The sequence below is a fragment of the Maniola hyperantus genome, chromosome 26 (genome assembly GCF_902806685.2).
Source record: "Maniola hyperantus chromosome 26, iAphHyp1.2, whole genome shotgun sequence".
Taxonomy (NCBI): Eukaryota; Metazoa; Arthropoda; class Insecta; order Lepidoptera; family Nymphalidae; genus Maniola; species Maniola hyperantus.
Window position 1 is genome coordinate 619,115 of NC_048561.1, and position 24,523 is coordinate 643,637.

General features: G+C 40.9%; 1 protein-coding gene across 2 annotated transcripts in view; it reads left to right on the plus strand.

The window, feature by feature from the left end:
• Window positions 1-24,523, plus strand: part of LOC117994139 (AT-rich interactive domain-containing protein 5B-like) — a 102,324-nt gene that overhangs the window by 43,622 nt on the left and 34,179 nt on the right. The window contains exons 4-13 of one of the 2 annotated variants that reach the window (XM_034982024.2): window positions 7,972-8,176; window positions 8,738-8,913; window positions 9,019-9,195; window positions 9,466-9,637; window positions 10,251-10,374; window positions 11,964-12,481; window positions 13,418-13,545; window positions 15,515-15,593; window positions 16,437-16,612; window positions 17,927-20,316. In XM_034982024.2, the coding sequence (XP_034837915.1) occupies window positions 7,972-8,176; window positions 8,738-8,913; window positions 9,019-9,195; window positions 9,466-9,637; window positions 10,251-10,374; window positions 11,964-12,481; window positions 13,418-13,545; window positions 15,515-15,593; window positions 16,437-16,612; window positions 17,927-19,006 (2,835 nt within the window). In that variant the 3' untranslated portion in view covers window positions 19,007-20,316. Of the gene's footprint in view, window positions 1-7,971; window positions 8,177-8,737; window positions 8,914-9,018; window positions 9,196-9,465; window positions 9,638-10,250; window positions 10,375-11,963; window positions 12,482-13,417; window positions 13,546-15,514; window positions 15,594-16,436; window positions 16,613-17,926; window positions 20,317-24,523 lie in introns of those variants that run through there. The other variant, XM_069507441.1, reaches the window with a different exon arrangement.

Here is a 24,523-nt window from a genome sequence, read left to right on the forward strand (position 1 = left end):
TGCGTTTGAGAATTTATGTCGCTAAGGCTGTGTTCACACTAAATATTTATTTATTTTTATTTTATTTGTTTTATTTCGATTGTGGTAAATTAATAGGGTCTAGGATTGTTTTGTGAAAAGTATCTCATCTTATTATATCCATACATAACTAAAATGCTGCTTAAAATAATATTTTCCCGCAGAAATCACTCTTATTTTTATGTTAAAAAATTGCGAAACATTTTGTCGTGATCGCCTTGTGACGTCATTGATCGCTTTCGTACAGCGTGACGTTAATGATTAGTTATGTTAAAAATAAAGAAAAATCATAATTTTTATTAAATTACTCTCTTTAATAATGAATTCTAGCCCCATAAACTACCACTATACAAAACATCACATAATTTTATTACTACCTACAGTCCACAACCCTCAAAAAATTGATTTAATAAAAACACAAAAATTACGATTTTATAAATTACCACGCATATTGTAAATGCGAAAGTTTATTTGTTAGCTGGTTTGTCCTTCAATCACGTCGCAACAGAGCAACGGATTGTGATTTTTGCATGGGTATAGTATAGTTAAATACTGGAGAGTGACATAGTTTACTTTTTGTCCCAGAAAATCAAATAGTTCCCACGGATTATTGCTAAGCCTCCGTTGTCCGTCTATCTGTCTGTATCTCATGAACCGTAATTTCTATTCCCGCTATAACAATTACTAACAAAAAATTTAAATGGCTGCCATGTAAAAAAAAAAACAATAGTACATAGTGTTATATTGTGTACGATCATACGATGGTACGGAACCCTTCGTGTTCGAGTCCGACTCGCACTTGACCGAATTTATTTTTGTAATTTAATCACTATTTCAAATGTATACGGATTCTGGATATTGAGGAAGCAATTAAAATTTCTTAAGCATTTTCGTCAAAGAATCCCACGACATGCATAAAATATATAAATGATAGACAAGTATCTAATTTGTTTAATACACTAGCGACCCGCCCCGGCTTCGCACGGTGCAATATAGTTACTAATGTGGTTTCAGTTCTTATTTTGTTATATTTCAAAAGAATATGATAGTTCTCAGACTTTTTTCTGACATATTGAACAACTAGCTCTTATTCCCGCGTGGACTACACGAATTTCAAACCCCTATTTTACCCCCTTAGGGGTTGAATTTTCTAATATCCTTTCTTAACGACTGTCTACGTCATAATAGCTATCTGCATGCCAAATTTCAGCCCGATCCGTCCAGTAGTTTGAGCTGAGCGTTGATAGATCTGTCAATCAGTCAGCTTTTCCTTTTATACAATTTCAATAAATTACACAAAACAAAATTAAACCATACGCATCACCTTTTCTCTGTTCTATGTATAGATGAAAACCAAATTAAAATCCGTCCGTCTGTACATTTAGATGGAGTGTAGTTCAATCGATCTTAGCGTACAGACGGACAGACGACGCGAAGTGACTTTGTGCCATACTATGTAGAGATCTATAGGCAAGTAGCGACCCAAATGCCTAATTAATTAATACATTAATACATAAAACAAATATTAAACATAATTATGTTAATAGATTTCTTAGCGAGTTTAATGTCCATTAAAATCCGGTTGGATGGCTAAACATCTTTACCGCTTTACCGATTTTGAACGAAAGGGAAGTGTTATAATAGTGTTTTTTTTTTTTAAAGAATATTAGCCATTTTAAACGACTAATATTCCCCTTTCCTCTCCAATTAAGCGTCAAGCTTGTGCTAGGAGTAGGTACGACAATAGTGCAACGGGCGGGGTTTGAACCGGCGACCTTTTTCGGTTTTTAGTCTACTCCTTTACTGGTTGAGCTATTGAGATTATTAAATGAATTGAATTGAATGAACTTGAATGTTTCAATTTTAGACTAAAGGCCTATAAATCGATTTCGGAAAACCTGCATGATTTATTATTAAAATCGTCATTGTTGCGAATGGCTGAATTTATGGCATTCTTGTTGCAACAATGCATCACCTCTGATTGGTCGACGCTCGTTGTTGCAACAAGAATCACACAAATTCAGCCAATCACAACAATTGAGATTGTAATAATGAGTAATGCAGATTTTGCGAAATCTTGAATCGAAATGTGAAAATGTGTTTGTTTCTTTGTTGGTTTGCGATAAGTAATTTAGGAGATAACTTTTCGGAGTTATGTGCGTTTTAAGCAATATATTTTAAGCAATATTTAGAGCATCAATTGCTCAATGGGTAAAGGAGCGGACTGAAAACCGAAAGGTCGACGGTTCAAACCCCGCCCGTTGCACTATTGTCGTACCTACTCCTAGCACAAGCTTGACGCTTAGTTGGAGAGGAAAGGGGAATATTCTTTACTAGTCATTTGACATGGCTAATATTCTTAAAAAAAAATATTACTTGCTGTAACAGCGAACAAAACCTGCATGTCTGAGAGTTCATACTGTTCTTAAAGGTGTGTGAAGTCTGCCTAGCCGCAGTTCGCCAGCGTGGTGGACTATGACCTAAACCCTTGTCCTTCTGAGAGGAGATCTGTGCTCAGAAGTGGCTGGCGATGAGGATCATGATTACGATGAGATGAATTTAGGAGCTACACTGGGAGTCATGGACATACAAAAATGATAATATTCCGCCACCATTGTGTACTCGCCTTTGTGCAGGGTTGTTGCACCGAATAGATCGTTCGCTATCAATTCCGTTTGGGCCTGTGTGCGTGCTGTATACAGAATGTTCAGAATAATTTTATATTATTATTATTATTATTGAAGCATTAATAGCCTAGTAGTTAGGACGTCCGCCTTCTAATCGGAGGTCGGGGGTTCGATCCCGGGCACGCACCTCTAACTTTTCGGAACTATGTGCGTTTTAATTAATTAAATATCACTTGCTTTAACGGTGAAGGAAAACATCGTGAGGAAATCTGCATGCCTGAGAGTTCTCCATAATGTTCTCAAAGGCGTGTGAAATCTACCAATCCGTACATGGCCAGCGTGGTAGACTATAGCCAAAACCCTTCTCACTCTGAGAGGAGACCCGCGCTCTGTAGTGAGCCGGTGATGAGTTGATCATGATGATTATTATTACTATTATTTATTGACTACATAATAGAAATTAAATTAAATCTAAATAAATAAAAGGCAAAGCCAATATAATATAAACTGCTGGACGGATCGAGCTGAAATTTGGCAGATAGCTATTATGACGTAGACAACCTCTATGAAAGGATTTTAGAAAATCCAAGCCCTAAGAGGGTTAAAATAGGGTTTCGAAATTTGTGTAGTCCACGTGGACAGAGTCGCAGGCATAAGCTATAGTCTTCTATTGTATATAAAAGGAAAAGCTGACTGACTGACTGATATTTCAATGCACAGATAAAAGTACTGGATGGATTGGGATAAAATTTCGCATGCAGATAGCTATTATGACGTAGACAAATACGCTAACATAGGGTAAAATAGGGGTTTGAAAGTGGTAATAATAAAAAGAATACCCGGTTGAGTATGTTGTGGGCTCTTCTCAGACCTGGGCGCGTTTGGAACCCTCGTAGCTTTAGTTTTAAGATCGCGTAATAATAATCACCACTATATCTTACAAATCTAACACTATACCAGACAATCAATAAGAGTAATTTATTACCTATTTTGAATAAATCATTTGACTTTGACTTTGAATATCAAAAAGTGTTATTTATTACCTACTAGCTGATGCCCGTGACTTCGTTTGCGTAGACTTAGGTTTTTAAAATCCCTTGAGAATTCTTTCATTTTCCGGGATAAAAAGTAGCCTATATTACTCTCTAGGTCTTTAACTATACCCATGTTACAAAAATCGCATCAATTCGTTGCTATGTTGCGACGTGATTGAAGGACAAACCAACAAATAAACACACTTTCGAATTTATAATAAGGGTAGTGATGCGAAAGTGTGTTTGTTTGTTGGTTGGTTGGTACTACTTACTGATTTTGAATAAATTATTTGAATTTTGAATTTTATAGAAAAAACACCCTGTACAGTCACCTTGTTTGCTCACAAGCATGGCTCATATGTATGTAGATATGCTCACGACCATGTGTGCATAATGGTGTTCCGTATATAAAGGGATTAGGGTTTGTCCGTTTGTTTGTAATGACAACTTTTAACCGATTATGAAATAAAAGGTTCACGAAAAACAAGCTAGGTTGTTAATCAATCGATTTTTGTTTTGGTATTATTTCTCCATTTCTCAAAGGTGTGTGAAGTCTGCCAATCCGCAATTGTCGAGCGTGGTGGACTGTGACCTAAGCCCTTCTCATTCTAAGAGGTCCGTGCTTAGTAGGCTAACATTTTTAGGGAACTAGCTTTTTTTTTTATAGTTTTTAAAAGAATATTAGCCATGTTAAATGACTAATATTCCCCTTTCCTCTCCAATTAAGCGTCAGGCTTGTGCTAGGAGTAGGTACGACAATAGTGCAACGGGCGGGGCTTGAACCGGCGACCTTTCGGTTTTCAGTCCACTCCTATACCGGTTGAGCTATTGAGGCTCAAGCTAATGCTCGCGACTTCGTCCGCGTGGACTACACAAATTTCAAACCCCTATTTCATCCCCTTAGAGGTAAAATTTTCAATAATTCTTTCTTAGCGGATGTCTACGTCATAGTAGCTATCTGCATGCCAAATTTCAGCCCGATCCGTCCAGTAGTTTGAGCTGTGCGTTGATAAATTAGTCAGTCAGTCAGCCTTTCCTACTATATATTTAGATATTTGTACGATATTTAAAAGTTTTACGTTCATCATGATCAACCCATCGCCGGTCCACTACTGAGAACAGGTCTCTCGAAATGAGAAGGGCTTAGCCCATAGTCCGCTGCGCTGACGAAGTGCGGATTGTATTTTATTTTTGTTTGTGGAGATTTTTCTGTCAGTGTGATAAAATTTCGAAAAAAAAAACAAAACCAAACAAACAGACAAACAAACAGTGTTTGTGTATAGCGAGCTCTCGGGTGGAATTACTTTTCAGCGTTCTCGGAACGTCGGCATAAATTGGAAGACTTATTCTGGAAACTAACTGTACCTAATACCTTTTGCACAAAACGACTAAAACTAACAAGTCATTTTTAAACCTCGCTATAGATATATTATCGTACCGCAAGGCATCGCCAAGGTCTGCACCGAAAGTGTAGTCAAAATTCCACGGATACGTACGAAGCGATTTGCCTCCTCATTTCTAATTCGAGCCGCTGAAATTTAGAACACCTTTCCAGCATCAGTTTTCCCCTCCAATTATAATATGGGTACCTTCAAGTCAAGAGTGAATAGGCAGCTTCTAGGCAAGCACGCTCCATCCTAGGCTGCATCATCACTTGCCACCAAGTCTGATTGCAGCCAAGCGCTAGTCCATAAATTAAAAAAAAAATAGAACCTCGATAGCTCAACGGTTAAAGGAGCGGACTGAAAACCGAAAGGTCGCCGGTTCAAATCCCACCCGTTGCACTATTGTCGTACCTACTCCTAGCACAAGCTTTACGCTTAATTGGAGGGGAAATGGGAATATTAGTCAGCAATTAACTTGACTAATATTCTTTTAAAAAATACAGTTTCTATTAATCCCGGTGAAATGTCTCGTAAATCTTTTTTGCACTAATACTCCATGGCATGGCCCCAGCGTCTCCACGGTAAACGGAACAGAAATGTAACTCTCTGTTCCGTTTGTAATCTTGTACCTATATCAAATATTTGAAAAGAGCAACCGCCGAGTTTCTTGCCGGTTCTTCTCGGTAGGAAAGGCATTCCGAACCAGTGGTAGATGCATCCGACTATTCGAAAGTACTTGTAAAAGTTTATTCGGATAAAAAAGATTTTTATTTTATTTATTATTTATTATTTATTTATTCTCGATGAGAGAGGCATACTCGTACTTGCGCCGCTTGCCGTTTTCAGCTGTTTCTGCTGCGGCTCCCGGTCTTGATGATGTCTTCTTGAAAAACTAAAATAGTTTTCAAACGATGTGAAAACGACATCGCTTAGTTACAGAATAGCGCCGCGAGGTGGTTACTTATTTGAAAGCAATTTTAGTTCTCCCCTTCGTTTAGAGTGGGACAGGGACGGACTAGGGACTGAAGTACAATAGGTATATTATTATTTTGATGACTTTTTAGGGTTCCATACCTCAAAAGGAAAAACGGAACCCTTATAGGATCACTTTGTTGTCTGTCTGTCAAGAAACCTACAGGGTACTTCCCGTTGACTTAGAATCATGAAACTTGGCAGGTAGATATAGCAGACATAAGGGGAAATCTGAAAACACACAAAAAAATTAAAATGTGGTCATGAACTATGAATTAGAATGACCTTTTTTATTTTATTTAGTAGATATTTTGGTTTTAATGTTACTGAATGTAAGGTTAAAATTTCTTAAGATAATAATTAAAAAAAAATAGTATGACAATATAGAAAATATCATATTTGTGCCTTTTGGGGCCATACCATGGATTCGTGAGGCGAGGGTGGTACCTTTTTTAAGGACCTGACCCATCCCGTCTAGCGGAATCCATGTGGGACTGGAGAGCTCTCCAGTCCCACATGGGCTAATCACTCAAAAACTACTGGACGGATTTGGCTAAAATTTGGAATGGAGATAGATTATACCCTGGATTAAAACATAGGATACTTTTTATCCCGGAAAATCAAAGAGCTCTCACGGGATTTTTAAAAACCTAATTCCACGCGGACGAAGTCGTGGGCTAGCTAGTAGGTAGAATATATTTTTATTCAAGTAAACTTTTACAAGTGCTTTTGAATCGTCAAATAGTTTAGTCTATTAAAGTTTTTCTACGAAAATTAATTTTATTATGGAACCGACCAGTATCAAATGGGTTTGATGGCTATAATTTAGTGTTGACCAAATTAGCGAATCAGCCGCCTGGTGGCCAGTTCACAGTCGATATTTTATTTTGAAAAACTGAACCGAGTCCGCCCCTGCGCCACCCCGCGCCCCCTCCCGCTAAGTTGGCACGAATCGACCGGATTTATTCCCACTTACTAATAATTCAGTATGAGCATATATGTATACTATACAGGGTGTAACCAGAACGCTAGCAAAAACTTAGCGTTATTGTTATACTACCTAAACACAATCCAATACCAATAACCATTTGCCTCATCCTGTTAGTTTTAGTGATTTAATCGGGGAATCTTTTAAACTCGCAATGTATAGCGTGCAAAACTCGAGTCAATGCCCCACCTACGACGCGGCATTGACTCCGAGTGACCTACTCACGTAACATTCGTTGACCTCTGGCGTCAGTCAGATGTTTTATTTGCAATATATATTTATTTTCTCGTGTTTTTTTTCTGGTATCATATCAGTAATCATCAGTACCTGTCTTCATCACCTGTCTTCGTTTTTGCCAGCGTTCTGTTTACACCCTGTATGTATTACATTAGATATTGTACTGTATTGTTTACTTAATATCATCATCATGATCAACCCATCACCGGCTCACTACAGAGCACGGGTCTCCTCTCAGAGTGAGAAGGGTTTTGGCCATAGTCTACCACGCTGGCCATGTGCGGATTGGTAGACTTCACACACCTTTGAGAACATTATGGAGAACTCTCAGATATGCAGGTTTCCTCACGATGTTTTCCTTCACCGTTCGAGCAAGTGATATTTAATTACTTAAAACGCACATAACTCCGAAAAGTTAGAGGTGCGTGCCCGGGATCGAACCCCCGACCTCCGATTAGAAGGCGGACGTCCTAACCACTAGGCTATCACAGCTGTTATGGGCATTACACTGGCTGGCTGGCTATTACCCCGCTGAAAGGCGTCTCCCAACGGAGCGAGGGCCGAGGTCCCATCCCTTCATACATGCAAGGTTTAGTTAACTGGCTCATCAGTTTGGCGGGAGACAAAAAATGTATTAATATTATCTGGTATACTTGATTAAAAAATTTAAAAAAAAAATTGAGCTAACATAAGTTTTTGTTTGGTTCCAGGACGAAGTCCTAGCCATCAACGACAAAGTGGTGCTCCGAGCGGAGGACCTGCTGAGCTGGGTGTGTTCGGGCGCCGGCTGGCGCTGGGGGCTGCGCGCTGTGTGGCGAGGGGCCTGCGCGCCGCCGGCGGAGCCCCAGCCCACTGCGCCGCTGCACCACACCAAGCTCGACTTCAGCGATGTCGACCGCGAGAAAAGCGCCATCTGTGAGTCACACTATACAACCCCTTCTTTAATTCAGTGACCCCTAAATGTAGGGGTCTCTTAAAATCTACAAGTTTGAAGTTAGTGGTATTTAATCAGAGCCATGAATGAATCCAGTGAAAATTCAGCGACCCCTAGATTTAGGGGTTGCTTAAAATCTACTTATGTGGAATCAGTGGCGATCCACCGAGCGCTGTTAATCAAACTAGATGTATCCTGTGAAATTTTAGCGACCCCTAAACTTAGGGGTCGCTTAAAATCTACCCATGTGGAGTCAGCGGTGATTTACCGAGAGTTGTGAATCAAGCTAGTTTAATCCTGTGAAAATTCAGCGACCCCTAGATCTAGGGGTCGCTCAAAATCTGCTAATTTGGAGTCGGCTGCGTTTACCGAGAGTACTAAATGAATCCTGTGAAAATTAAACGAGCCCTAGATTTAGGGGTCGACTAATTTTTGTTATTTAAAGTCTGTAAATCAAACTTTACTCCTGCTCGAAGAACCCCTAGATGTAGGAGCCATTTAAAGTAAAAAGTTCTAGCTTTTTTACCTATCTGTCTTTCCAGCTGTGGACGTGGAAGCGCCAGGAGTGGTGGTGTTCTCATACCCTCGGTACTGCCGCTACCGGGCCCTGCTGGCGCGGCTGGAGGGGATACAGGCGGACTGGCTTCGGGACTCGCTAGTGGCCGCGTTGGGGGGCTACGCAGCGCCCACTAAGAACACTAGGATATTGTACTGCAAGGTATGTCCTGGTTCCTCCTTCACATTTCTACTATCTAAAGGTTTAAACTTTAACAAATTGTTAAAGTTTAAGGTTTAAAAGTTACGCCTCGTCTTCTCTTTTCAGGACACATTCGAGTACCCGGAGCTAGAAGGGCACGAGTTTGTCTGTAACCATCTAGCTCCTAAACTGAAGGGCAGACCGCGCGGTCGGCGGAGGCGCGCGCCGCGCTCGCGGTCACGCTCGCGGTCACCGGACTCGCGGTCAAGTGACAGTGAGGCGAGAAACACTCCCGAGACCAAGGTGAGCAAAAAATTAGCGCTCGCTACGCTCAGGCCATAGATTCGGAATAATAATTATATTTTCATCTCACTCGCTCGGTAAGGCTTTGCTTGTCTTTAAAAATCTGCGTGGTGCGTGACCGACGCGAGACAGACAAACAGATGGACAGACGAACGGACAGCGGAGGCTTAGGTATAGGGTCCCGTTTGCACCCTTCAGGTACCTACGGAACTCTGAAAACTAAAAAAAAAACTCTAGAGCCAAAAATAATCCAACCTTTTCTCCTTCCAGACACCAAGAAGGCTCTCCCTCCGCAACGGACCAGAGAAGCAGAGCGAGGAAGAAGAAGAAGTGGAGAAGAAGCCGGAGGAAGTTGCGAAGGACAAAGCGTTCGAGCAGCAGCTGAAAGACTTCTTCACGAGAAAGGGACAAACCCTGAAGATATCGCATAGCGTCAAAAACGGTGAGTCGATGTCCACGCCCACTGCTGGACATAGGTCTGTATCTGATAGGCTCTCAATCATAGCAATAGAGAGATCTTTAGAGTGTTTATGGTCTTATTATGACCAACTGGTTCAATCGTATTTTGAAAGCTGTATGGTCTCTCTCTCTCGTCATGTCGACTTGCTGTCCCATCGAACCGAGAGTGAGGGAATAGAGAGTGCGCATATGTCATGTAATATTTCCTGCATAGTTGGCTGAGAAGGCTAATGTGGTCGAAATTTAGGCTTCTCTGGAATTTTTTTCTGCTAGCATGATTGAGGATCGAGTAGCGCCATCTAGTTGCTAGGTGAGTTGCTTCTTCGCAGCGATGAACCGGTGTAAAGGAAGTTCACATCTGTCCATCCTACACGCACAAACACAAATACACTATCTGTCGTGTTCTGACACACACTTAATAAGTCCCGCAAACTGCTATTTTAGTGACGTCAGCACTAGACTGAAGTTTCGAGCTGATGGTACCGATATTTTTATTTCGGCTGACGTCGAAATGACGTCATTTCGATGTTAATGAGACATGGTTTCAGCGCAATAGCAATTTGAGGGACTTATACCAGTTATTTCCTTTGTTCCAGTGTCATTGCGAAGTCTATACGTGGCCGTCGTGTCCGTGGGAGGCTACGAGGCGGCTTGCCGTGGACAGTTCTGGAGGCGCCACTATAATGAGAAGGCTTCCAAAGTGCGACGGTTATATGAGAGGTAAGCTGTGGCCTGTGACATTGATGGGTTCCCAACGAGTCACACCCAATCGTATAACAGTGTGACTCGTTGGGAATCTATTGAACTTTTTTCCCATCGAGTCACATCCACAGTAAAGTGTGGCTCGTTGGGAATCTATCGAACTTTTTTCCCATCGAGTCACATCCACAGTAAAGTGTGGCTCGTTGGGAATCTATCGAACTTTTTTCCCATCGAGTCACATCCACAGTAAAGTGTGGCTCGTTGGGAATCTATCGAACTTTTTCCCCATCGAGTCACATCCACAGTAAAGTGTGGCTCGTTGGGAATCTATCGAACTTTTTTCCCATCGAGTCACATCCACAGTAAAGTGTGGCTCGTTGGGAATCTATCGAACTTTTTTCCCATCGAGTCACATCCACAGTAAAGTGTGGCTCGTTGGGAATCTATCGAACTTTTTTCCCATCGAGTCACATCCACAGTAAAGTGTGGCTCGTTGGGAATCTATCGAACTTTTTTCCCATCGAGTCACATCCACAGTAAAGTGTGACTCGTTGGGAATCTATCGAACTTTTTTCCCATCGAGTCACACCCACAGTAAAGTGTAATTGTGAGTGTGCTCAGCAAATTTTTGATCTTGTTCCCCTTCACCATTTCACCACCGAACCGCAAGACGTCGGGCGAGTTTCCATCCTTATGTCGTCGACATCCCATCTACACGCACGAAACGTTTTGCGTCATCATTCCTCATACTCATGGCTAAGGTTTGGAATACTCTTCCACGATGTGTTTCCTACCAATTACAACCCGGGCATAGCCATCTTCTAGGTAAGCACGTCCCATCTTAGCCCTCATCATCACTTTCCATCAGGTGTGATTGTGGTCAAGCGTTTGCCTATAACGAATTTTAAAAAATGTTATTGATAAGTTGCAAGTGTGACTCGATGGGAAAAAATCGATGAGTTCTCACTTCCCAACGAGTCACATTGTGACAAGATTTGGTGAAGATGATAGCACAGGTAACAACAATACGGTATTTTACACCAAGCGAAAAAAATCTAAAAATGTATAAACAAGATAGTATTAGTATACTCTGAACAGAATTAAATGAAACTTTGCTGATTAATAGGTTAAACGTTTGTCCTTCAACTGGCGGGGATTTTGTATTTTTTTATTGTTTCGTTAAAAATTTCGTTTTGTAAAAAACCGCTCACCCTTGGCATCAACTCGTACTTGGCATATTTTTGAATTTTTTTTTAAAAGAAATAAATGTATTCCGGAAAATGAAAGAGCTCCCACGGGATTTTTATAAAACCAAAATCCACGCGGACGAAGTCGCGGGCATCATCTATCCATACTAATATTATAAATGCAAAAGTGTGTCTGTCTGTCTGTCTGCTAGCGGCCTTTCACGGCCCATCCGTTCAACCAATTTTTACGAAATTTTGATACGTCGATAGATTGCATCCCGGGGAAGGACATAGGCTACTTCTTATCCCGGAAAATCGTAGAGTTCCCGCGGGATTTTTGTAAAATCAAAATCCACGCGGAAGTCGTGGGCATCATCTATTAGTAAATAAATGGTAAAACTACATAAAATCATTTGACAGATACCTGCTACAATTCGAGCACCACGAGAGATGGAACGGCAGGAAATTCCCCAAACTGCCCAACGGCAAGCTAACCGAACCAAAGACCATAGACACGATAGACGTCACAGACTCGCCCGTACGAGACATAGACAAACCAAAACAACTCCCAGAGAAAAGGCTAAGAACACCCTCACCGAAAAAGCAAGAAAAACTAGTTCTAGACAATGAAACTGGAGAATTATTGAAAGAAGAACTAAATATCACATCAAAACCTGCCGAAGAACTAAACAGAGAATTCCTAGATTCCTTACCACCCAAAGAAGAAGAGAAGGCGGTGAAGATTTTCGTGAAACCCGTGGAAAAGCTGATAGAGCCGAGTTTGAAGGAAAATGTCGTTAAGATATTCGAAGAGAATACGGCTCTGATGTCGGAATTGACTAAGCAGAAATTGATGGACTCTAGCAAGAGTGTAGAGGCGAATATGAGTGAAGGGAACAGCAGGTTTCTGAATGAACTTGCGCAGAAGTTGCATTTAGGTAAGTCTTTGTTATAATGCTTTGTGATAGTTCTAATAAGTGATTTTGTAAAGTGGTGATAGTTAAAAGAATACCCGGCTGAGTTTGTTGTGGCCTCTTCTCAGAAATGGGCGCGTTTGGAACCCTCGTAGCTTTAGTTTTAAGTTTGCGTAATAATTATCACCACTATATCTTACAAATCCAACAACTAACAATCAAAAAGAGTAATTTATTACCAATTTTGAATAATTTTTTTGAATTTGTGCTTAGTGGTTTATAGGATTTCGTTCCCGAAGGGTTCCAACGGGACCCTATCACTAATCCTTCGCTGGCCGTTTGTCCGTCTGTCCGTCAGCGAGCTGATGAAAAAAACAAAGATTCCGACGAATTAAGAACCTCCTCCTTTTTGAAGTCGGTTAAAAAATAGGAGTAGGTATAATAATACGACTTTGTGATAGTTCTAATAAGTTTCAATAATTTTGTAAAGTGGTGATAATAAAAAGAATACCCGGCTGAGTTTGTTGTGGGCTCTTCTCAGACCTGGGTGCGTTTGGAACCCTCGTAGCTTTAGTTTTAAGTTTGCGTTATAATTATCACCACTATATCTTACAAATCTAACACCATACCAGACCATCAATAAGAGTAATTTATTACCTATTTTGAATAAATCATTTGACTTTGACTTTGACTAATAGTGCAACGGGTGGGGTTCGAACCGACGACCTCTCTTAAGAGAAAGAAAGAAAAGTCTTTATTTAATGCCAAAATAAGATGCGTAGTGTGTTTTAGTGACGTCAGCACTAGACTGAAGTTTCGAGCTGACTGTATATATTTATTTCGGCTGACGTCAAAATGACGTCATTTCGATATTAATGAGACATGGTTCCAGCGCAATAGCAATGGACTCCACTCAGAATTGGTTGAGCTGTTGAAGACTCTCTTCTTGTATCTTGACAGGTAACGCGGACACCAGGTTCCTGCAGCATCTGTCACACAGTCAGTCGACGGACAGTCTGTCGAGTCTGTCGTCTTTGGGAGATAAGTACACCAACGGACATACCAACGGCACCAATAACGCTGAACAGGTAAGCAGAATATAATATTTTGTGACAAGTAAAAATACTCACACATACACACACACACACACACTCACAGATACACACACACATACAAGTTCTGAATCACCTACTAGGTATTTTTACTAGTTAATTGACTTTTATATTTTCATCTATATATATAAAAGGAAAAGGTGACTGACTGACTGACTGACTGACTGATCTATCAACGCACAGCTCAAACTACTGGACGGATCGGGCTGAAATTTGGCATACAGATAGCTATTATGACGTAGGCATCCGCTAAGAAAGGATTTTTGAAAATTCAACCCCTAAGGGGGTGTAATAGGGTTTTGAAATTTTGTAGTCCACGCGGACGAAGTCGCGAGCATAAGCTAGTCTAAATATATTATTGTAAAGCTTGATTAAATTATAAATACGTACAGTTATAAATTTATAATTAATAATAACTATTTAAGTAATCTGTAAAAAATTGCCCTTATTTTTAGTATGTTATTATGTAAAATTATATTGTATGTATCGCTGTTGATTGCAAATAAACGAATAAAATAAAATAAAATAAAATACTAAAATACGTATAGAGCAATGTGTGACAGGTAAAATGATTATAGCAAAAACTAGATGATGCCCGCGACTTCGTCCGCGTGGATTCAGGTTTTAAAATCCCGTGGGAACTCTTTTATTTTCCGGGATAAAAAGTAGCCTATGTCACTCTCCAGGTCTTTATCTATACCCATGCAAAAAATCACGTCAATCCGTTGCACCGTTGCGACGTGATTGAAGGACAAACCAACAAACAAACACACCTTCGTATTTATAATAAGGGTACTGATAGGTACTGATTAGCTGTGATAGCCTAGTGGTTAGGACGTCCGCCTTCTAATCGGAGGTCGGGGGTTCGATCCCGGGCACGCTCCTCTAACTTTTCGGAGTTATGTGCGTTTTAAGTAATTAAATATCACTTGCTTTAACGGTGAAGGAAAACATCGTGAGGAAACCTGCATGCCTGAGAGTTCTCCATAATGTTCTCAAAGGTGTATGAAGTCTACCAATCCGCACATGGCCAAAATCCTTCACACTCTGAGAGGAGACCCGTGCTCTGTAGTGAGCCGGCGATGGGTTGATCATGATGAGGTACTGATATGTGTCAACCCTCCACCTCCCATGTCCCCACCAACCTCTCGGTTATATGGGCCGAATCGCGGGAGGGCGCCCGTTCGGTACTTGCTCTTGGCATTTTCCCGGGGCGCCTTCTTCACTCCCTACAAATTATTTTTGTCTCTTCCTTGATATGTGACAAGTATTAATGCAATCATTTTTTGCGCAACGGATCAGCCTGGCTGTCCAGCGCGGAAATGCAGCCAGTATTCTTGGCACCATTCCACGCGGTCATGATTTATATAGTGATTAGATAAGGCTAGCTTTAAGTTTTATTGTATTAAAAAAAAAAAAAAAAAAAAAAAAAAAAAAATTACTGCAATATTCGCACTTCTTCTCTTCTTCACTATGGGCTGGTTTCTGCACTCAAACGTTTCCGTCTGTTGTGCGTGCATCGCCCCTCCCCGCTGAAGTCTTCACTCCAGCCATCCAAGCCATAGACCGCCCAGGTTGCCGAGGGTAACTAAAATATTCGCACTTCTTCTTCTTCTTCGCTCTGGGCTGGTTTCTGCACTCAAACGTTTCCGTCTGTTGTGCGTGCATCGCCCCTCCCCGCTGAAGTCTTCACTCCAGCCATCCAAGCCATAGACCGCCCAGGTTGCCGAGGGTAACTAAAATATTCGCACTTCTTCTTCTTCTTCGCTCTGGGCTGGTTTCTGCACTCAAACGTTTCCGTCTGTTGTGCGTGCATCGCCCCTCCCCGCTGAAGTCTTCACTCCAGCCATCCAAGCTCGCTCCAGAAGCCGGGTAGACCGCCCAGGTTGCCGAGGGTAACTAAAATATTCGCACTTATCTAAGGAGGATAATGTTTTGTTGTCAGAAGGCCCGTCCCGCGGGGCGGAGCTCCCTGCGCGCCGTGCGAGTCAAGCCCACGCGACCCATGACTGCCAGACAAACGCGTAAGTCAGGATGAATGGATTGGATGATGACCAGTGGCGTGCACGTCATCTAAATATATAAAAGGAAAGGGTGACTGACTGACTGACTGATCTATCAACGCACAGCTCAAACTACGGGACGGATCGGGCTGAAATTTGGCATGCAGATAGCTATTATGACGTAGGCATCCGCTAAGAAAGGATTTTTGAAAATTCAACCCCTAAGGGGGTTAAATAGGGGTTTGAAATTTGTGTAGTCCACGCGGACGAAGTCGCGGGCATAAGCTAGTAGAGGCATAAATGCACTGCTTACCCCAGTTGTAATAGCTCAATGCATATTTTTCATTATGACCTGCCAGTAAACAGGTTCCTTACTAACTAATGCCTACCCTGGCTTCGAACACTGTGCACGCCACTGGGTACCCCCCCCCCCCCCTCCCCCCTTCAGGTTAGCCCACTTTCATCTTAGACATGTGCACCTTCACTTACTACCAGGTGAGATTGCAATCAAGGGCTAACTTGCATCTAAATAAAATGTTGATACCGCCTCTAAATTGATATGGGTCATCAATAAACTTTTTTAAATACATCCTATTTTTTTTATTTTTTTTTATTCAGATACAAGTTAGCCCTTGACTGCAATCTCACCTGGTGGTAAGTGATGATGCAGTCTAAGATGATAGCGGGCTAACCTGGAAGGGGTATGGCAGTTTTTATTAAACCCATACCCCTTTGGTTTCTACACGGCATCGTACCGGAACGCTAAATCGCTTGGCGGCACGGCTTTGCCGGTTTACAGTTACATTTATTACTATGTTACACATGTTGTTATGTTTACAGTTATTACTATGTTTTTGTCCACAGCGCCAGTGCCCCCTCCTCGCTCGGACTCCGCGTCATCATCCCCCACGCTGTCGGCCGCCACCACCCCACTGTCCACGCCCAGCGCTGGCCCCACCACCACCGCGACCACCACCATCACCAACTTCGGCATCCACCACCCGCCGCCGCCCGCCACCAGCGATGACGACATAGTCGAGGTAACACACTTGCAAAGTGTATATAGTTTCTAGTAGTAGTTCTCTTGATACAAACTTTATTAATTTTGGCATACATGCAGCATCATTCGAGTCTCAAAGTCAAAGTCAAAGTCAAAGTCAAAGTCAACACGTTTATTCAAAGTAGGTAAAAAAATTACGCTTTTTGATAGTCGGTTTGCATTTGTAAGATGATGAAATGGTGGTGATAATTTTTACACGAACTTAAAACTAAAGCTACGAGGGTTTCAAACGCGCCCAGGTCTGAGAAGAGCCCACAACAAACTCTCCTCTGGGTTTTACTTATATACTAATTTCAACCGTGTGTTAAAGTACATAAATCTTCTTTATATATAAAATTCAGTGACTGACTGACTGACTGACTTATTTATATATCAACTAGCTTATGCTCGCGACTTCGTCCGCGTGGACTACACAAATTTAAAACCCCTATTTCACCCCCTTAGGGGATGAATTTTCAAAAATCCTTTCTTAGCGGACGCCTACGTCATAATAGCTATCTGCATGCAAAATTTCAGCCCGATCCGTCCAGTAGTTTGAGCTGTGCGTTGATAGATCAGTCAGTCAGTCAGTCAGTCACCTTTTCCTTTTATATATTTAGATGTACAGGCCTAAACCGCTGGTCTTAGAGGCATGAAATTTTGAGGGCGTGTTCTTTGTAAAAAGTAGGTATCCATTAAGCAAGGATTTGTCGAAATTCTACCCCTAAGTGTATAGTAGGGGATGAAAGTTTGTATGAAGTTCAAGTTATTTGCATGAAAATTGACGATCTCCCTGGCGCAGTGGTGAGCGCTGTGGTCTTAATAGTGGGAGGTCCCGGGTTCGATTCCTGGCAGGGGTTTGGAATTTTATAATTTCTTAATTTCTGGTCTGGTCTGGTGGGAGGCTTCGGCTGTGGCTAGTTACCACCCTACCGGCAAAGCCGTGCCGCCAAGCGATTTAGCGTTCCGGTATGATGCTGTGTAGAAACCAAAGGGGCTGGGTTTATTAAAAACTGCCATACCCCTTCCAGGTTAGCCCGCTATCATCTTAGACTGCATCATCACTTACCATCAGGTGAGATTGCAGTCAAGGGCTAACTTGTATCTGAATAAAAAAAAAAAAATTAGTATTTCGGTCACAAATGAAGAAATACGTGTTTAAGGATTTTCTGGAAATTCAACCCCCACCTCGATTTTCTAAATTCCACCCGAGCGAAGCCGGGGCGGGTCAGCTAGTCTGACTAGTTGGCATCAAAAAGACTGCTGCATTCCACCATCTGTATGCATCAACCCTAAAACTACTTTTCATTTCCAGGTACCCTACCAACCAAAGAGCCCAGAAATCATAGACCTTGACGAATACCCCGAGAGCCCGCAAGGAATCAAGAAGAAAAAGCTGGAAATCCTCAAAGAAAGGGGCCTCGAAGTCACCGCGGTCCCTCCTAGCCCCGTGTGGCCCCCACTCGCCAACCCCATCACCCCCCTCATCAACCCCAACCCCATAATCCTAAACCCCGCAGTACAGCATCAGATCCTCACCCAAGCGCAAATGTTTCAAATGTACAATATCATTCCAAATTACCCCAACGGGGTCCAAGCCCCCAAAGTCATTCAAGCTTCAAGCGCTTTCGGGAACGCGGGACCCGAAAAAACCGTTTACGGCAACCCCAAAGACCCCTTCATGCCCCCACCGCATGTCCTCCAAGGCACCCCAATAAAACCACAAAGGAGTATTGCCACCCCTGTACCAACCCCTCAAGACATTTTAGACTTGACATGCAAAACCCAAGCAACCCCATCCCAAAAACCAGCCGTAGAAATTGTCAGAATCCCCTCCGATTCCACCCCATCCCCCTCCAAAACCCAAAACCCCCAAAACCTAAGCAAAAACTATACAATCCTAGACGGTAAAGCAGTCGTATCAAACCTAGAAATCACATTGGTCAACCCAAAGTCCCAAACGCCACCGAAAAAACCCCCCCAAAAACGGTCTTCAAACGGCAAATTCGCGTCGCTCAAAACGCCGACCCCTCCCAAAGATTACCCTAAATCATTCCCGACCCCTTCCCCTAAAAAACCCCCAATAACCGTCCCTAGTTATCAAATTACTAAAGAGGAATCCCCTAGCAGTTCCACACAAACTCAAAACAAAGATTTGAGTTTACAGAACAGTTTACTCCAAAACGTTTTCAAAAATCAAAACTTAGCGCAAATGATGGAAATGCAGAAGGTCCCTATGGCCCCATTAATGGACCCTTTATATATGCAACATATATACAGCAGTCTTGGCCAAATGGACCAAAGGCAGTTGGCCATGTACAGGGACTTTATGACCAATCAGTTCAGGGGATACACGGGGCTACTAAACATGGCGACGCCGACAACGAAGAATTAGTGATTTTAGTGAGGTTCTAGTCGGATAAGTTAGGAATGTTAACACTTTTAGTGGGCACTTTCGACTAATAATTTTTTTAAATGTAGACTTTTTCCTTTTTTTTTTTTAAATGCCAGTAATAATATTTTTAATGCTTTTTTTATAGCTATATAAAAATAAGTCGGGTTTTCCTTCCTGATTCGTTGGATATGTCTCGGGCTCCGTGAGGTTTATAGAAAAGAAAATTCAGGAAAAATTTCAATAGAAAAGCGGGAAAATCTTTTTTCACATACAGCGCCATCTCTGATACATAGCATGTACTACAAACCAATATTTTAAGTAGATGGCGCCGGTGCGTGATACATTGTAATAATAAAAACTAAATAACTTGTTTTTAATGAAAAAAATATTAGACACTGAATTTTAAATTTTAGCACGATTAATAAATTAATTTAATAAATGCATCTACTTCTAGATATAAATCTTGTCTATTAAACTAGCTGATGCCTGTGGAATTAGGTTTTTAAAAATCCCGTGGGAATTTTTTCAGGATAAAAAGAGCCTATGTCACTCTCTAGGTCTTGATCTATACCCATGCAAAAAGTCACGTCAATCCGTTGCATCATTGCGACGTGATTGAAGGACAAACCAATGAACCAACAAACAAACACACTTTCGCATTTATAATAAGGGTACATGATTAAATTAAAAAGTTAAAATAAACCGGTGTCCACTAGAGGTGTTAAACTATTTTATTTTAATTGTGATATGTCGATTAGAAATAAGCGATGTCGATCTCGGGTTAGTTAATTAATTAATTAGGCAATTAATTATTATTAATTAATATTAAAAATTAAAATAATAATTATTATTGATTTTAAATATTTCGGGAGCAAATAAGGATTCTGTATGAAATGAATGACTTGGATTCTCTACAGAAATTCACTGATGTCAAATTTCACATCCACAAAAGCTTATACTCTATCCACGTAGATAAGTTAATATAGCACTCTCTCTGTTAAGTAATCCCATACAAATGATAAGGACAAAAACGTCAGTGGACGTAAACCATTTTGAGTGACCAACCAATCACAAACGAGCTATGTTTTCCGTACTAACGTTTTCCGCGGATAGAGTAGCACGGAAAACATAAGCTCGTTTGTGGTTCATCATCATCATGATCAACCCATCGCCGGTTCATTACTGATCACGGGTCTCCTCTCACAGTGAGAAGGTTTCGGCCATAGTCTACCTGTACCACGCTGGCCAAGTGCGGATTGGTTGACTTCACACACCTTTGAGAACATTATGGAGAACTCTCAGGCATGCAGGTTTCCTCACGATGTTTTCCTTCACCGTTAAAGCAAGTGACTTAAAACGCACATACCTAACTCCTAAAAGTTAGAGGTGCGTGCCCGGGATCGAACTCCCGACCTCCGATTAGAAGACGGACCTCTTAACCACAAGGCTATCACAGCTTTTTCGTTTGTGGTTGGTCCTCAAAATGATTAACACCCACTGACTTTTTGTCTTTGTCATTTGTATGGGATTACTTGACAGAGAGAGCCCTATAACACCTCTTCGTAAATAGAGCAAAACGCGTAAAATTTAACTTTCACGCGCCATTTTAACTTTTTCTGTCAAATTTCGTGTCAAAAGTACGATTTTAGTCCTTATTTTAAAGTTGAACCGTACTTTTGACATGACAGTTAACCCATAGAGTTAAAATGGCGCGTGAGGAGTCATTTTTTACGGATTGTGTGTGACGTCACAATTGACGCCCCATACAAGAGCTGTCAAGTTTGACATCTCATGTCATAGAGAATGATAGGGAAAGAGACGTATGCCAAGAAAAAGATGCACAACATATTATAAATTTGCACGTTTATTTTGGATAGTTTAGTTCGTGTCTGTGAATAGTCCCTCTGGCGTACATGACCGATTTCTAAATCGACCGATTTTAAAATCGGTCGATTTAGAAATATCTACTTACATATTAATTTTAAATTGGCCTTAAAAAAATAGGTTGAAATATTTTTGGTTCTGTGCATTTTAGTTCACGCTTGAATATTATGTATTGTTCGTACTAAATGACTCATCTCGCGCCATTGGGTCAACTGTCATGTCAAAAGTATGGTACACCCTCAGAATAAGGACTGTTAGAAGTAGCCCTGTTGTGACACTTTCTGTTAGAGCGAGATAGCTAAATGCATTTAAGCTCTTGTTAGAACGTGACAAAATGATTATGTTTTGTCCTTATCACCGTGGCCACTTTTTTTTTTGTTTGTCAAAATGTATTTGTACGTGAGTATTTGACAAACGACGACCTCCCTGGCGCAGTGGTGAGCGGTGTGGTCTTAATAGTGGGAGGTCCCGGGTTCGATTCCTGGCAGGGGTTTGGAATTTTATAATTTCTAAATTTCTGGTCTGGTCTGGTGGGAGGCTTCGGCCGTGGCTAGTTACCACCACCCTACCAGCAAAGCCGTGCCGCCAAGCGATTTAGCGTTCCGGAACGATGCCGTGTAGAAACCAAAGGGGTATGGGTTTAATAAAAACTGCCATACCCCTTCCAGGTTAGCCCGCTATCACCTTAGACTGCATCATCACTTACCACCAGGTGAGAATGCAGTCAATGGCTAACTTGTATCTGAATAAAAAAAAAAAAAACAACGTGAAGTGTAGAAGGAATGACATTTCACAAGTAAGAAAATCTGCTTGAGCGAGAGGGACTGAGGGGGCCACGCTAGTTGCATATCTGGCTGTCTATCTGTGGGTTCTCCTATTACATTTTCGCCTACTTTGAAAAAATTATTTGACTTTGACCGTATAAAAATCGGATTTTATATTTCATTGTCTTTCAAAAACAGGTAGATTCTAATGTCTATACTTCTATTTGTATTTGTTCATGAGATAATTTAAAAATCGGTTGAAAATTTAAATCGGTTAAAAATCGGTCATGTTGGCGTAGACTTGAGTGTTTTCTTGTAAATAAAATGTATATAAATGATTGTAACGGTTTTATTTCCTTACTACCGATAGTACTTTATGCTGCGTGACAATTATTTTTATTTCGCACTAATTTAATTTGACTATACTCTATTCGCGGAAAGAAGTTAGTATAGCGCTCTCTCTGATACGTAATCCCATACAAATGACAGAGACAGAAATCTCAATGGGCGTTAACCATTTTGAGGCACCAACCAATCACAAACGTTTTTTCCAAAAACATTCAAAATGCCTTTCGAAAATGTTTCAAAAAAAAAACATGCGAAATTCAATTAGAACACATAGTTTCATTTTATAGATTGGTTGGTGCCTCAAAATGGTTTACGCCCATAATTTGGTTCTGTAATTTGTATGGGATTACGTAACAGAGAGAGCGTTATACTAACTCCGTTCCGCGGATAGAGTGTAATAAATACTTTTAGGTTTGATTTTTCCATCGGGAAATTTTTACTGAGGATTACATTTAAGCTTTCCAATACAAAAATGTTAAAACGTCGCAGTTTAAATTACGAGCCGGAGGCGAGAGTTTTAAAATCGCCATAGTTTAATTACTATTAATATATTTTGTTTAATTTTTATTTATCGTCACGTAGTCGCATTGTATCGGTTAGTCAAAATTGTAGTTTGAATTTGTAAAGCGTTTTTACACTATCCGATCCGATATTTACTTCAATCGGAGGTTTTACCATCCATCTTGTACCTGCGCAGTGGGTGATTTAGCGATCTATTTGGTTGTACAAATTGAAGTGACGATGGAGTTTATCCTGCCGCATGATTGGTTTGTCAGTCATCTTCTAGTTTCTCGCACTGTAAGAAAGTACAGGACGCGAACAATGTCACATTTTTATAACTACATTAACGGATCACATCGCGTCACTGGTGAAGTATTGATTGATGAACCAACCGCGCGATCGCATAAACACCTCTATCCATTGCGTCACTTTCTACCACCAAATCGATCGATAAATCCTCAACACTGAGCGTCAATAGCTCAACGGTTAATGAACGAACTGAACTCCGAAAGGTCGGCAGTTCAAACCCCAACCGTTGCACTATTGTCGTACCTACTCCTAGCACAAGCTTTACGCTTAGTTGGAGGGGAAAAGGGAACATTAGATATGATTATAAGTCCCGCAAATTGCTAATGCGCGTGGCCGCCTTTTTAGTGACGTCAGCACTAGACTGAAGTTTCGAGCTGGTGGTATATTTTTTTTCGGCTGACGTTTTGACGTCATTCCGATGCAATGTTAATGAGACATGGTTCCAGCGCAATAGCAATTTGCGGGACTTATACCATGGTTAATATTTCTTTTTAAAAAAAACCACCCACTGCACAGGTAAAACATCAGAGTTCTTCGCATTTAAATTTTGAATTGATAATAATCCAAATGAGTAAAAATATTGTGAAGGTATATCGGATCAAAACGTAATTAATAAACAGCGATATAAAATGTGTTCCACTAGATGTGGCGCTTCATAGTGTAAGTCCCGCAAACTGCTATTGCGCTGGAACCATGTCTCATTAACCATACCCTATCCGCGAAATAAAGTTAATATAGCGCTCTCTCTACCTAATCGCATACAAAAACAGAGAGAGCACTATATTCACTTCATTCTGCAGATCAGTTAGTATATAGAATAGAATAGAATGTTTTTTTTATTCATGTAAACTTTTTAAAAGTGCTTATGAATAGTCAGGTAGTTTTAATTTACTGTATAGTGCTGTCTCTGTTACATACTCATGTACAAGGCCCGCAAATTGCTATTGCGCTGGAACCATGTCTCATTAACATCGAAATGCTGTCATTTTGACGTCAGCCGAAATAAAAATATACCATCAGCTCGAAACTTCAGTCTAGTGCTGACGTCACTAAAATGGCGACCACGCGCTTTAGCAACTTGCGGGACTTATATGAAGCGTCACATTTAGTGGAACATTATTTTGTATCGCTGGTAATAAATATGAATGTTTCTAGGCTATAATTATTAAATAATGATGTGTTTTCTAATTCGCGACTGTATATATAGTGTCGACGCCCGGGTCCGCTCGCCTGCGTCTATGATCGCTGTACAAAATAAAATTAATTGAAAATTTTAATGTTTTCCTTTTTATTTTTATGTAAATCCCAAGATAATAAGAAGTATAGTGCCACAAGTCTCTCTTAGCACTTGAATGACATTGACAGGGGGGCGCTGTTGGAGAACAAAGGCTTAGAATACTCAAACCTTCGTGCCTTCTCCATAAACGTGACACTGGCGAAACACTCTGTGCCCAGCTGGCACACCTAAAAGCCAATAATTGGGAATTGAATTGAATATTCAAACAAGAACAAAGGGGACACTTGACGGCAACGTTAGTTCCGATTTTCACCACGCGCCAAGATAGCCTTGTCGCACTGTACTAACTAATACTTAGGGAAACCCTCAAAAGTCGTTTGTCGTTAACTGTCGAAAATAAAAAACAATACAAATTAGGTCTTATGCGTACAAAATGACTTCTAAAAAATCTAAACTCCACCCGAGCGAAGCCGA